Source organism: Rhinoderma darwinii, chromosome 1 (assembly GCF_050947455.1).
Source record: "Rhinoderma darwinii isolate aRhiDar2 chromosome 1, aRhiDar2.hap1, whole genome shotgun sequence".
In the NCBI taxonomy this organism is placed as follows: Eukaryota; Metazoa; Chordata; class Amphibia; order Anura; family Rhinodermatidae; genus Rhinoderma; species Rhinoderma darwinii.
In genome coordinates this window covers 567,229,743-567,244,897 of record NC_134687.1, presented here as the reverse complement: position 1 = coordinate 567,244,897, position 15,155 = coordinate 567,229,743, and the positions used below count along the sequence as shown (strand labels likewise).

General features: G+C 41.4%; 1 protein-coding gene across 8 annotated transcripts in view; it reads left to right on the top strand.

Moving 5' to 3' along the window:
• MAST4 (microtubule associated serine/threonine kinase family member 4) overlaps positions 1-15,155 on the top strand; it is a 554,832-nt gene that overhangs the window by 522,844 nt on the left and 16,833 nt on the right. For all 8 annotated transcript variants that reach the window (XM_075838910.1, XM_075838903.1, XM_075838894.1 and 5 more), the window contains 5 exons: positions 852-953; positions 7,902-8,024; positions 8,288-8,400; positions 8,966-9,093; positions 13,929-14,155. In XM_075838910.1, coding sequence (XP_075695025.1) covers positions 852-953; positions 7,902-8,024; positions 8,288-8,400; positions 8,966-9,093; positions 13,929-14,155 — 693 coding nt within the window. The remainder of the gene's footprint in view (positions 1-851; positions 954-7,901; positions 8,025-8,287; positions 8,401-8,965; positions 9,094-13,928; positions 14,156-15,155) is intronic.

Genomic DNA, 15,155 nt, shown 5'->3' with positions numbered 1-15,155 from the left:
TGTATAGGGTTAGACAAACACCACTCTTGTCCATGGGTCGTGTCCAGTATTGCAGTTCAGCCACGTTCAAGTGAGAGGAAGCTAAATGGAAATACCATACACTGCCCATGAAGAACAGTGACACTGTTTATGGAAGAAAGCAACCATGTTTTTCTAATCTCATACAACCCTGTTAAAGGAGTTTTCTCATCAGGACATTCATTTTTTCAATCTAAGCCGACCCAACGTTCAATTGATTGTTTTGGGTCTGACTTTGGAAATTTCACATGTACACCTGATAACGCCAGTTTAAGTGGCTATAAATGTCTGCTGCAGGGAAATTACAGTATTGCCTACCGGCCCTTTAAATGAATGGGCATCCATGTAATATATGGGCGAACCATGTCTAGCTCTCAGCCCTGTCTTATAGAGGATGATCACCCATTATGATGCCAATATGTCATATTAAAAGGGTTGTATTCGTGAGAGAACCACTTTGAGCAAATGCTTTCAGTTCCATGAACGTTCTGGACCTCTGGTCAATTCAGAATAACATTGGCGGTATATGCCAGACAGTTTTGCTTTCCAGACCATTAATAGATAATCCAACAGATTAATGCAGACCTTCTTACATGGCTGATGTTAATGTATCTTCCTGACCATAACGCCGAATTTGAGGGGCGTTGTGGAGCTCTTTATTTAACTAGCGATTGCTTCCCGTTCCTGCAGTGATGAATATGACCAAGATTAATGTAGGCAGGATTGGTCCACTGTTTTACGCATAATAGCTCTACAAGGCACAGGTTTCGCTATAGATTGTCATCAAATTAAGTAGTTGTTAGTTCTGTAACACATTCTTTTTTTTGTAACAGATGAAATAATATGGCCGGAAAAAGAAGAAGCTCCTCCATGTGATTCTCAGGACCTCATTACTTTACTACTCAGGCAAAATCCTCTAGAAAGACTTGGAACAGGTAAAGTGTCTTGCTATAAGTGCGTGCGTGTATTTACCTAGAACTAATTTTTTTTGTTTCAGACTTTACATCCTTTAATAGAGACATTCATGGATAAGTGAATTTACATCACTATATAGTAATAACATAAATACAGACAAAAGAAGTGGTCCCTGGAGATTTATACAGTTAATCACATTAGACAAACCGGTTTCTCTTCCTGTTTTGGAGGCAGCGATGTATGACACTGCTAGAATAATGAGAAGTCTCCAGAAAGATAGGCTTATTAAAATATGGTGCACTGTGTCATTTTAATCTTCACTTCAATGGTAAGAGGGTATATACAAATGTATTAACGTGTAAGGTGGCAAGTTCCCTTCTTAATATTTATTTATTACACAATACTAAATGATGTGAACACTAGTGGTTCCTTGAAATTTAGTGTATTAATACTTAGTGCCCCAATGCCAACCTTGTTAATCAGTGCCGTCCAGTGCTCGACCCCCGCAAGCCTAGACTTTGAAAGAGTGAGAAAAATTAGGCACTGAGGCCTCAAGCACGTGGATCTGTTACGGCTCAGTTTTGTATATGACACCTATAAATGTGCATGTGGCCTCTACAGTACCTCCGTAGGCCTCTAATTTTATACGAAAAGCGAAAAAATAAAAATTGTGTCATCCTCTATCGAATGTAGTATGTGTGGTGGTAATCTCCCGTAGAAGCACATTTACCTGGAGGCTGCAGGGTAATATGGGTATTACATGATGACCATTCAAAAGTTTGTGCCAAGTCCACCAGAGCGAGAGTTGCTCTGGCCAATAAGTAAGGCTCTCCACAATGACATCCATATTAAGAGGACCTGTCACTAGGTCATATAAGTTGAACTGGTTTACTGACTGGAAAAAAAAGAAAACCAGCACTGGAATCGGAGACAGCGCTATTCAGGTCAGTAAACCAGCTCAACTTATATCACCTAGTGACAGGTCCTCTTTAAGGTATAAGGACAAGGGATGTCTTGAGCGTGCAACTATCTTAGGCTACGTTCACACGACCGGATCAGATTCATGCGGGTGAAAAACGCTAGTGAATCTGGTCCGTGTGTGTTGCGTTATGCATCAGTGTGCTTTGCGAGTGGCAGGCGTTATTCACGCACTCGCAAAGCACATCTTTTTTTAATTTTTTAATTATTTTCAATTGAATTGATGCACAAATCACGCACAGCACAAGGAAAACTCACGCATGTGTGAACGGCCGCATTGAAATCAATTGATCCGTGTTCTGAGCAGTATTTCCATGGGCAGCACATGGACGTTATTAACGTTCGTGTGAATGGGCCCTTAAGCTGGCATGAGTATCGATCCTTTTTCACTATGGTTTGTGTAATCGTTGCATGTTAGCTATAAAATATGGTGATCCAATGGCATTCGGCATGTGCAATCCTTTTGCTAAGAAAATATAGGCGGATTCCTCCAGCTGACCAGTATGTATGTCCAGATTCGGACTGCGCACTTATCCACATGGCGGCACACGGTACAAACACAGCAGAAACGGAAGAATTTGATCCAGCGCTGTTTCGTTAAAAGGAAGTAATCTTCCAACTTTATTTCAGACAAGAGTAAAATTCACTAGGAGTAAGGGTGGTTGTCTCAGCAGTAAGCCGCTTACAGCTGAGACAACCACCCTTACTCCTAGTAGATTTTACTCTTGTCCAGGGGCTAACTAGGAAAGACTGGGCCCCATAGCAAACTTTTGACTGGGGCCCCCCCTCCCGCGGGTGTCACACACCCCCCCCCCCCCGGTGTCACACAACCCCCCCCCCCCTTGTAGATGGTGTCTTTTTTACAAACTCCCCCTTTTGATAACGCCATACAGCCCCCCTGTAGATAACGCCATACAGCCCCCTTTGTAGATATCTACAGAGGGGGCTGTATGGCGTTATCTACGGGGGGGCTGTATGGCGTTATCTACGGGGGGGCTGTATGGCGTTATCTACGGGGGGGCTGTATGGCGTTATCTACGGGGGGCTGTATGGCGTTATCTACGGGGTGCTGTATGGTGTTATCTACGGGGGGGCTGTATGGAGTTATCTACGGGGGGGCTGTATGGAGTTATCTACGGGGGGGCTGTATGGCGTTATCTACGGGGGGGCTGTATGGCGTTATCTACGGGGGGCTGTATGGTGTTCTCTACGGGGGGCTGTATGGTGTTATCTACGGGGGGCTGTATGGCGTTATCTACGGGGGGGCTGTATGGCGTTATCTACGGGGGGGCTGTATGGCGTTATCTACGGGGGGCTGTATGGTGTTATCTACGGGGGGGCTGTATGGCGTTATCTACGGGGGGACTGTATGGCGTTATCTACAGGGGGGCTGTATGGCGTTATCTACAGGGGGGCTGTATGGCGCTATCTACAGGGGGGGCTGTATGGCGTTATCTACAGGGGCTGTATGGCGTTATCTACAGGGGGACTGTATGGCGCTATCTACAGAGGGGGCTGTATGGCGTTCCCTACAGAGGGGGCTGTCTGGAGTTCTCTACAGAGGGGGCTGTCTGGCGTTATCTACAGAGGGGGCTGCATGTCGTTACCTACAGGGAGTCTGTATGGCGTTCCCTACAGGGGGAGTCTGTAGGGAACGCCATACAGCCCCCCCTGTAGGGAACGCCATACAGCCCCCCCCTGTAGGGAACGCCATACAGCGTCCCCCCTCCCAAAAAAATGCGACCTACAGTGTGTCCTAATAAAAGACATGTATCCCCTCTCCACAGGACAGGGGATACATGTGTGATCGTTGGCACTGATAGGGAGAACAGTTTTCCATGACTAACCTCTGACTTCCGGCGTCTGCGCAGCTCACTAAAAATGAAAGGAGCGCGGGTCACGCATGCGCACAAGCGTGACCGGCGCTCCATTCATTTCTCCGGAGCTGCCGACACAGACCCCGGAAGTCCGAGGTTTGTGATGGAGAACTTCAGGGGACTTTCAGTCCCCCGTTCTCCCTATCAGTGCCAGCGATCACACATGTATCCCCTATCCTGTGGATATCCTGTGGATATCCTGTGGATAGGGGATACATGTCTTTTGTTTAATGGCAGAGCGGGGAGATACCTCCCTGCTCTGCTGTACTGTTCAGTGGCGTCCCGCTGTAGCAGCCATAGCGGCTGCTAGCGGAGCCTCCGGCCATGGTGGGGGCCCGTGCCGGCGGGCGACACGGGCCCCCTCATGCCGCGGGCCCCGTAGCAGCCGCTACTGCTGCTACGGCGGTAGTTACGCCACTGCTCTTGTCTGAAATAAAGTTGGAATATTACTTTTAACGAAACAGCGCTGGATCAAATTCTTCCGTTTCTTCTTTAATCCTTTTGTTCTCATTGTAAGTCCAGTGCTGTACAGTATGTTGTTATGAGGAGTTTCTCTGACATGAGTCTTTATTTAAACATTCTCTTACCCCTGCATGTGTTAGAAGTGGATGGGAAGATAGTGCACAGATAATGATTGGCAGCTCAGTTTTAGCATGAATAATGTCAGATCTGAGCAGGGGATTTAAGCCATTACTCCAAAGATAAACCGTACACAAGTCTATTTATACGTACGGCCAAGAGACCCAGCACTTCATGCAAATGTTATTGCCCTTAGTTGTGACTTAATTTGGGTTATACTGTTGTTCCCCAACTTTTCAAAATGTTAAATGATTGTTCCTTAAACTCTTTAACGTACAGAGCAAAATGTTACTTTTTTGAAATGCTGCATGATTGTTTTTTTATTATATTTTTTTAGCCTACCCAGATATTTTTTTAAATCTTTTTTTGTTGTACACATAGGGCTTTCTTATTGTTCTACATAGGAGCTTTTCAAAGTCTTATATATGGGTAAAATGTTTAGGAACAATAAAAAAATAACATTTGTCAACGTTGTGTTATAAGGTAGTTTGTTCAATGAATAATAATGAATCCTCTAACTCTGCATAGTCACAGACTGGTCAGAGTGACCATGCTTTTCCCTGTCCAATGCCAAAAGCTCCTACAATGGGCATGTCAGCATCAGAACTTAACCAGGGAGCAGTGGCTTAGTCTAAGGAATCAGGAATTCATGTGCGCCGCTTATCTGGGGAAGATATGGCACCAGAATGCACTAGGGGAGGAAGGCAAGCCGGCAGAGGCAGTATGATGCTCTGGCTAATGTTTTCCTGGGAAACCTTGGGTCCTGGCATTAATGTGGATGTTACCTTAACATGTATCCCCTTCCTAAACATTGTTGCAGACCAAGTACACCTCTTTATGGTAATGGTATTTCCTAATGGCAGAGGTCTCTTTCAGCAGGATAATGCTCCGTGCCACACTGAAAAAATTGTTCAGTAATGGTTTGAAAAACATGAATTTTTTTTCAAGTTGTTGACTTGGAATCCAAATTCCCCAGATTTCTCTCCGTTCGACCATCTGTGCGATGTTCTGGAAAAACAAGTCTGATCTATGGAGGTGCCACCACACAACTTACAGGATTTAAAGTGTAGCTAAACGTTTAACAAACTCCTGACATGCCATAGTGACATGTCAGAAGTTTGGATTGGTGGGGGTTCGAGCACTGAGACCCCCACCAATCGCTAGAACGAAGCAGCTGAAGTGCTCGTGTGAGTGTTCAGCCGCTTCGTGTCTGTTCGGCTTTTTCCGGAAATAAATGTATCGGTGTACGGACTCAATAGAAAGTCTATGAGCCCATACTCCGATACATCGGCTTTCCGGAAAAAGCTAAACAGACACGAAGCGGCTGAGCACTCACACGAGCACTTCAGCTGCTTCGTTCTAGCGATTGGTGTGCGTCTCCGTGCCCGGACCCCCACCAATCCAAACTTCTGACATGTCACTATGACATGTCAGAAGTTTGTCAAACGTTTAGCTACACTTTAAAGAATCTACGACTAAGGTCTTTGCGCCAGATACCACAGGACACCTTCAGAGGTGGAGTCCATGCCTCCAGGTGTCAGAGATGTTTTTGTGGCACAAGTGGTACACAATATTAGGCAGATGGTAGTTATGGCTGAACGGTGTATATATACGTTGTCTAACGTATGCTATAGCACCGAGAACAAGACCCTATGTATCTCCCTCCCTTAGTTTTATACGCAATTTCTGCATATGGGTTGTATTGACCCAGGTACAGATACTTTTTAGTGAGTATGAAGAACAGCTAAAGCCTGAGGTAATTATTGTATGTTTGGGGTAACCTATATTCTGCTTGATATAAACGTATTAATTCCTGAGCACATTTATTTTGAGACACAAATTGTATGCATGCCCTTGAGCCCATCTGCTTCTGGGTTTCCCTAGAACCCCTTCCCCTCTTCCCCCCCAATAGCAGAAAAGTATTTTAAAGGCTATGCACACATTTGAAATCGTTGTTTTTTTGTTCTGTCTTGTTTTGTTTTTTAATAATACTATTTATCAGTGTGTTTGGTGCAACTTTCAAAATACTTTTTATGAAAAATTATTTTTCCTTTTTGAGATACAGCTGCTTTGTATTCTGTATACAAGGCAGCTGTATTGTGCACTAAGACCTGATTCAGTATAATCAGGTTCTGTGTGTCTCTGACACGCAGGATCCACCTGTAATCGATCACATCTAAGGTCGGACTGTCAGGGTGATTCTGATGATGACACTATGTACAAGAACCTGCAGTGCCATTAAACAGGGCACGTAAATTCATGTGCTATTGACACAGGGAAAACACCAATAACCCAATATTTTAATTGAGATGGGAGAAAAGGGTTAAAATGTGAATGTTTTCTCACACACCTTGTCATTAATGTTTATTTAATTTATGATTTAATTTACATGTGGTTTTCATTTTTTGATGACACAAAGGATTTGTCAACACATAGATACATGAAAACCGACAGTGTGATCTAAAGACAGGGTACAAATCACACTTAAGCAAAACGCGTATTATTAAATTCCATTAATTAAGACAAATATATATAACCCATGACAGGTTATTGAGTTTGTGCATAATAAAATAGGCCGTCTTTATTGTCTTTGTTGCTTACAGGCTGCTGTGTGTGTCTTCATTGTCCTTGTTTTTCCTGCCCATTCATTGTCATAGTCACTGCCTGTATCACCCGCATACAAGGTCAAGTCAGGTGTGGTCCGGCGGACTTTGTTTCCTTGTCCTTTTCAACATTACCGGGACACGATTGCATGCCTGCCTCTATATTTCAGTACCCATAATCACATTATTTCAGCCCTTCCTTGTTTTTACAATAACCTCATGTTAAAGCATCGAGAAAAAAAACAAAACACTGAAATTAACATGTTCTCGCAAAACTTATATTCTTTAATACACTTTGTAAAGATATTTATAAGCAGAACTGGGCCCGGACTGTGTGACTCCCGTATAAATTACAGCAAGACTGCAGGTAGCGAGTACTGGAGCCTTGGACAACATTGTCCCTTAGAGAAATTGTTTTTGTGCAAACAGGTGCCATACATTAAGCTACATCTCTTTTTGTAATATAACAGACTGGAATCTTAAGTAGAAGCTAGGACATTTCATAGTTAAAAAAAAATAAAAAATTGCAACAGTGAATTTTGGTATTTCTCATTTACAGGTTTTTGCATGTTTTTATGCTGATTTTTCCATGCAGAAAGATTGTACATAGTAAAAACAGTATGTGGTAGATAAAAATGTCGTTTGTAGGGTATCCTACAAAAAAAAAAGCCCTTACTTTTTAGATTGATGGGGTGCTGATATTGAAGGTTTGCAGCGCTGCTTTAGTGCTGTATTCCCTTCAAAGTTTTGCCTGCAAAGCGGCACCGGTTGTGCTGGGAATTGGAGCATGGGAATAACCTATAAATACCTCGTATGCAGTTTAGTTTTCGTTAGTGGCTACATATCTCAACATGGAGTGTGAACTATTAAGATACAGCACGGTCTTCAAGTGTGTCGTTCTAACAACTTTTTCTGCCCATTGCCTTCCCAGGGGGAGCCTACGAGGTGAAGCAACATCCCTTCTTTTGTGCCTTAGACTGGAACAGTTTACTAAGACAGAAAGCAGAGTTCATTCCTCAGCTTGAGTCGGAAGATGACACAAGCTACTTTGACAGTAAGTAGAATGAGATATCACGATCTGTGACCTTGGAGACGACAACAGCTATTTCTATATTTTTTTATATAAAACTTCACTTTCTTTCTATCTACTGTATGTTTCCTTGGATGATCAATTAGCTCTATGTCGCCACCTTATAACAGAATATCCCAGGTTACCAATATTATATTTTATATAAGAATCACTCTTCCCTACTCCAGTTATTATTCATAAAATGTCAAGTGTATTTTGTGCTAATGGTTGAATATTGTGACTTTCAGCCCGGTCGGAAAAATACCATCATATGGAAACAGAAGAGGAGGATGACACGAATGATGAGGATTTCAGTATGGAAATTAGACAATTTTCCTCATGTTCCCATAGGTTCTCAAAAGTAAGTACATGTACTATTTAGTAATAACACTATCCTTTTACTACTTATGGGATAATTTATTCCCTATAAAATATAAGAATACCAGGGAAGTCTGAGGTTACCATACTATTTTTTTGTTGGCCTGTTAACCAATAATGATAAATAAGATCAGCTTTAAAAGGTTGTATGAAATTAGAAAAACGCTTTCTTCCAGTAACTGTTAGGTGCTAAGGTGCAATACCATACACAGCCAATGTGCACGGGTGGCGCTGTTTCTAGGAGAAAGCCGCATGACTTTCTAATAGAATATAACACCTTTAAGTGTCTTATTCATGGTTACAGGAAGATAAGGCAGGGCTGTATGTTCAACTTGAACTTTTACTATTCCGTCTAGTAGGGTTATTAGTAGGATTAAATATTTACTTAGTAGGGCAGATATTTTAGTTGTCCAATCTGGTTACTCCACTAATTCAAACGTTAACACACATCACAAGATGTGTGTCTTGGTACATGCATCAAAAGGTAAGCAGGCACATATTTTTTGTAATTAACACTTTTGTTTCTATGTTTTTGTGTGTGTTTTTAGGTATTTAGCAGCATTGACCAGATGATGCAGAACAAAGTAGAGGAAAAAGACGATACCACTGAGAAGCCAAAGAACCTGAATTTACCACCAGTGGAATCTCTCAGCTGGAGCTCTGAATATTCTGAGATGTGAGTAGAATATCAGGCTATTCCTATGTGTGGAATCATTTGATAGTTATTCTAAGTATCTTTGAGCAGAAAGGAATAATATTTTTTAAGCTGATCGAAACATAAATCATTGCAATCCTGCTCCTTTCTTCTATTGCATAATTCAACAACTACAGGTTTACCAAGTCTATCCATAGCAACAGCTAAAAATTTGTATGGATTTTAGGTTTGACCATTACAATTCCTTTAGTTACAATTTTATTTTTACCATATTTTAGAATTATTTTGTGTTTTGCCACCTCACCGTTTAAGCAGTTTTATTAAATATGTGTTAATCTGAAATGAAAGGGGTTTTCCGAGAAAAAAATGACTGTGTTAATGCTTGTAATTAATGTAAATACATTTGTAATATACTTACATTTTCCAAATTGGCCCCATTTCCAGATGCTGCGGTGGGGTACTTGACGGGTGACGTCACTATCTGGCCGCTGTGTTGATCTTCAATTATTTTCTGGGTATACGACACGTCGCTTGTGACGTGCCGTGTATGGGCTGTTCTCCTGTACAGCCCATAATAGCAGGGACCGCGCATGCGCATTACAACAGAACAGCCCATACACGGCATGTCATAAGTGACGTGTTTTATACCCGGAAAGGAATTGAAGATCAACACAGCAGCCAGAGAGTGACGTCACCAGTCAAGTACCCCACCACAGCATCTGGAAACGGGGCCAATTTGGAAAATGTAAGTATATTACAAATGTATTTACATGAATAAATTACAAGCATTAACACAGTCATTTTATCTCGGAAAACCCCTTTAAGTCTGTAATACCTACCAATGCAGCACCCTATAAATGCTAGATTAGCAGAACTCTAGTTTCAGGTTAGAAGAAAATAGACTGAGCAGACGTCAATGCACAACATTCTAAAACATGTTTAAGCCTAGGGCTCCATAGCGACAATGCGTCGTCTGCACGTTGCTCGGAAATTGCAGCATTACCATAGGAAATAAGTTGTGACCATTGCAAGAAATGCAACGCTGTAAAACTTAATGTAATGGTTGCAGGATAACTGGAGACTTTTTATTTTTTCCGCAAACGGCAACATTAAAGTTGCAATAATGCCGCAATTTTACCGTTATACATGGGTGACTCGTCGGAGCAGAGTCAATAAGGGAAACCGGCACTACTACAGAACTATGGCCTTCTCAAGTCACAAACACAGTCCAAATAGATACGTCTCGGTGTGCATGACTAGAAATGTACTGGAGATAAGCTATGAATTTAAGTGTTACTTAAAATAATGTGGGCCCAGCTGTTGAAATCTACAGCATTCAACTGTTATTGCCAGGGGAAGCTATGAATTGCCACACATTTCTAGGTAGCATCACACCGCACCCAGTCTAATAAAGAACGGAGTCTCTAGCAGGGAACCTTGAATTTTACTGCGAGTATAAGAGAAAATGTAAATTGAATTAAAATCCTCTCTTTTGGACTATGTCAGACCGACATTTTATGCCTTCCTATAGCTTTATTACAATGTGTGAAGAAGTGTCTGTCTGACAAGAAATGTGGAAGTGTGAAGCAATAAAATACAGGTCATAAAGTCAGATAAAAGGGGAAATAATGTGAATGTTCATGTGGAAGTAAGATTAGATCGATGATGATGTTTTAGCATATGAAACTGAATAAAAAGGCTTGTTCCAGCTCTGACATACTAAAGGGAATGTGTCATCAGAAAATCACCAATTGTTTAAATCAAGTTATTATGTTAAACCGTTTTTAAGAAGTTTTGGTGTTTTATGTCATTATATATATTAAAAAAATCAAAAAATCTTGCAGTTTTCACACTGGCCACATCCTCACAATAGACAGACACTTCCTGTTTTGTAGAGATCACTTCTCTGCAGTCATCTCATTATCATAAGCTGGATAACCCTGAAAGTTAACACCTCTATATATACAGTACTGTGCAAAAGTTTTAGGCCTTTGTGGAAATATGCTAGAAAGTAAGAATGCTTTCAAAAATAGAAGTGTTCATAGTTGTTTTTTTATCGATTTAACAAAATACAAAGTGAGTGAACAGAAGAGAATTATAAATCAAATCAATATTTGGTGTGACCACCCTTTGCCTTCAAAACAGCATCGATTCTTGTAAATTCACTTGCACAAAGTCATGTTTTTTGTAGGATTATAGTCAGGTGTATGCTTAACCAATTATACCAAACAGGTGGTGATAATGATCATCATTTTCATATGTAGTTTGAAACACAGTCATTAACTGTAACAGAAACATCTGTGTAGGAGGCTTAAAACTGGGTGAGGAACAGCCAAACTCTGAGTTGAGGTTGTAGAAAACCGTTTCATGTCACAGGTCCACCATGGCTAGACTGAGCACAGCAACAAGACACAAAGTAGTTATACTGTATCAGCAAGGTCTCTCCCATGCAAAGATTTCAAAGCAGACTGGGGTTTCAAATGTGCTGTTCAAGCTCTTTTGAAGAAGCACAAATAAATGGGCAACGTTGAGGACCTTAGACGCAGTGGTCAGCCAAGGAAACTTAGTGCAGCAGATCAAAGACACATCATGTTTTCTTCTCTTCGAAATCGGAAGATGTCCAGCAGTGCCATCAGCTCTGAACTGACAGAAACCAGTGGGACCCGGGTAAACCCAACTACTATTCAGAGAAGACTGACCAGAAGTGGTCTTCATGGAAGATTTGCGACCAAAAAGCCATACATTCGGCGTGGAAACCAGGCCAAGCGACTCAACTTTGTATGAGAACATAGGAACTGGGGTACAGAAAAAAGGCAGATGTTGCTCTGGACTGATGAATCAAAATTCGAAATATTTGGCTGTAACACAAGGCAGTTTGTTTGCCGAAGGGCAGGAGAGCGGTACAATAATGAGTCTCTGCAGGCAACAGTGAAGCATGGTGGAAGTTCCTTGCAAGTTCAGGGCTGAATTTCAGCATATGGAGTTGTGGATTTTGTGAGAATTAATGGTGTCCTCAATGCTGAGAAATACAGGCAGATACTTATCCATCCTGCAATACCATCAGGGAGGCATCTGATTGGCTCCAAATGTATTCTGCAGCAGGACAACTACCCCAAACATACAGCCAATGTCATTAAGAACTATCTGCAGCATAAAGAAGAGCAAGGATCACTGGAATTGATGATCTGACCCCCACAGAGCCCTGATCTCAACATCGAGTCTGTCCACGATTACATGGAGAGACAGAACAATTTGAGGAAGCCTACATCCACAGAAAATCTGTGGTTAGTTCTCCAAGATGTTTAGAACAACCGCCCTTCCAAGTTCCTTCAAAAACTGTGTACAAGTGTATCTAGAAGAATTGATGCTGTATTGAAGGCAGGGGGTGGTCACAACAAATATTGATTTGATTTAAATTTCCCTTCTGTTCATTCACTTTGCATTTTGTTAATTAATAAAATAATTCTATTAACACTTCTAATTTTTGAAAGCATTCTTACTTTGCAGCATTTTCCCACAACTGCCTAAAACTTTTGCACAGTACTGTACATAATATAGGATCCGCCATTGACAATAGGTAATGGACACAGCCCACCCTCCCTGCACAATGACCTCTGCACAGGTCAACGAGCATGCCTAGGAAACTTTCCCATAGAAGTCAATGGGTCTGCTTCTGTTCACAAGTTCCTAAGGTTCATGTGGCTGCTATAAAGCATATCTCTAAATGCTGATAAAAGCAGCTCAGGCAAGATTGCTGCCCCCATAATAATGGACAGAAAATTTTCATTAAAATAAGATCTTCATTAAAAAAAATCAATACATATTAGAAAAGAAGAATATGATTGACTATCTAGTTTTAATTAGGAAAAACAAATATAGGTTATACATTTAATTTTGGTCATTCATTTTATTTTAAACACTTTAAAAAAATGTATCTGGTTATTTTAAACAACTTTGTAATTTTTTTTTATCTAAAAAACCATTTTATTTTTTGAGAGACCCCTTCTTCGTATCTTGGATACAAAGATGCTGTATTTTGCACTCAAACCCAAATCCGTCAGGTCAGCGGGACTGACGGCTTCAGTGACAACGGGTCCTGCGTGTCTCTGACACAGATCTGCATGCCACCAAAGCTTCTATGGGTGGCACGCAGATCTGTCATTTTACATAAGCAACTTTCCAAGGACTGAACCCAACAACTTTTCCACAGATATCTGACATCTGTCATACTCGCTCGTGTCATCAAAAGGCAGTCGGCAACATTAGTCTAAATTAGCCTTTCCGGCTAGTCTCCTCCTGTAGGCTATGATACTATAGTTTGCAGCCACTTGACATCTTGTATGGGTGGCTACCATACACGTGTGTGTATGTATGTATGTATGCTGCATGTACAGAAGAGGTCAGAAGAATATTTGTCCACAGTACTATACAATACACTACCTGTTCATGCTATACTTGTTACTATTAGATTTATTTATGCAGATGTCACTGTAACTGTACACAGCATTGATGATAATAAACACATGAAGCCTGTTCAAGGTGCCTTATCAAAAAAGAATGAATCACTTAAAGTTGCATTCTGTGTCTGGTGTTGTAACTCTGCTACATCCATGTTCATGGGGATGACCTGCAATACCTGATGCAGTCTGTAGACGAGAGTGGAGCTGTTTCTGGAAAAAAAAAATAATAAACTGTGACAAGGTTGTAGGTGTCGCACTTTCTTTCCCATTGTACTGAATTTGTAGTATCTTTTACATCAACTTCTAGTTTGTTTTAGAAGTAGACAACATGGCTGAGTAGTTAGACAGAGCTCTAGTCAGAGACAAGTCACTATTTTTTTTTATTTTTCCAAACAGGCAGCAGCTATCTATATCAACGTCTTCTGATGCTGAAAGTTACAAGCAGCGGCACAATACTAACCTTCTGCCAAAGTTTGCAATCTCATCTGACCTAGAACGAGATGATTCCGGGGCCGGGGAATCCCAGGAAGAAGGAGATAAATCTATTCTTATTTCAGAAGATTCTCCTCAGGAAGATCCCGACCTCTCTACACCAGTCAGCATCAGCAGCTCCACAGTGTCAGGTGTGTATAGGAGGGGTCCACCGCTATTGATCAATAAGAAATGTGTAGTTGTGAGAACAGGAGAAACATGTTTTGTTTAAATAAAAAGCAGGATCATGGTAAATAAGGTATAAGGTTATCCTGACATTGCCGTAATAGAGCCTACCCCGTACTCCATCACTGAGAATATATTGGTGGAAATTCTTTAGACTCATCAACTATTTTCTGGTGGTATTATACTTGATTATATACTCCATTTAAGAGGAGTAAAAATCTAATATCTTTAGTACAAGTGCTCATTTAGTCATCACAAAGGGATTGTCCAGTTTTATCTATATAAAACGTAATTATATTAAGAACTTTCCTACATACCTTGTGTGTCAGCTCCTCACCATTTTCAAGATATTTGCTTGTTTATATATTTAGAGACTATAACCCATCCTGACCTAGTTCTGCTCACACAGCGGATGGGGTTGTTATAATACATTAGTCAGAGGCGTAGCTAGGTTCTACTTCACCTGGGCAAAGATTCAGATTGGCGCCCCCCCAACTTATTTCCCGACATCTCCTTCCCCCTCGCCATGTTTGCTTTCTCTACCAATCAATGAGGTGTAATTGTTTTTCACAATTTTTTTAATGTAACTAGAGCATAAAAGAATTTCTACATTTTACAAGCGATATAGTTCTATAATGTAATTAACATAAAAATAAATTAAAAGAAAATAAATTAAAGAGGCCACACAGCCGCCTGTAGATAGCGCCACACACAGCCCCTCTCTTGTAGATAGTGCCACACACAGCCCGCTGCCCCTTTGTAAATAGCGCCACACTCCCCCCCCCCCCTTGTAAATAACGCCACACTCCCCCCCCTTGTACTTAGCGCCACACTGTGAACAGACCGGTGAGCGGTAGCCTACATCTACCACTCTCCGCTCTGCCTGGTGTGACTTACCGCAGGAGCCGAGGAGGTCATGTGATGCAGGCAGCGGCAGAGTTCCTTCTGACTAGGGTTGGTGACAGC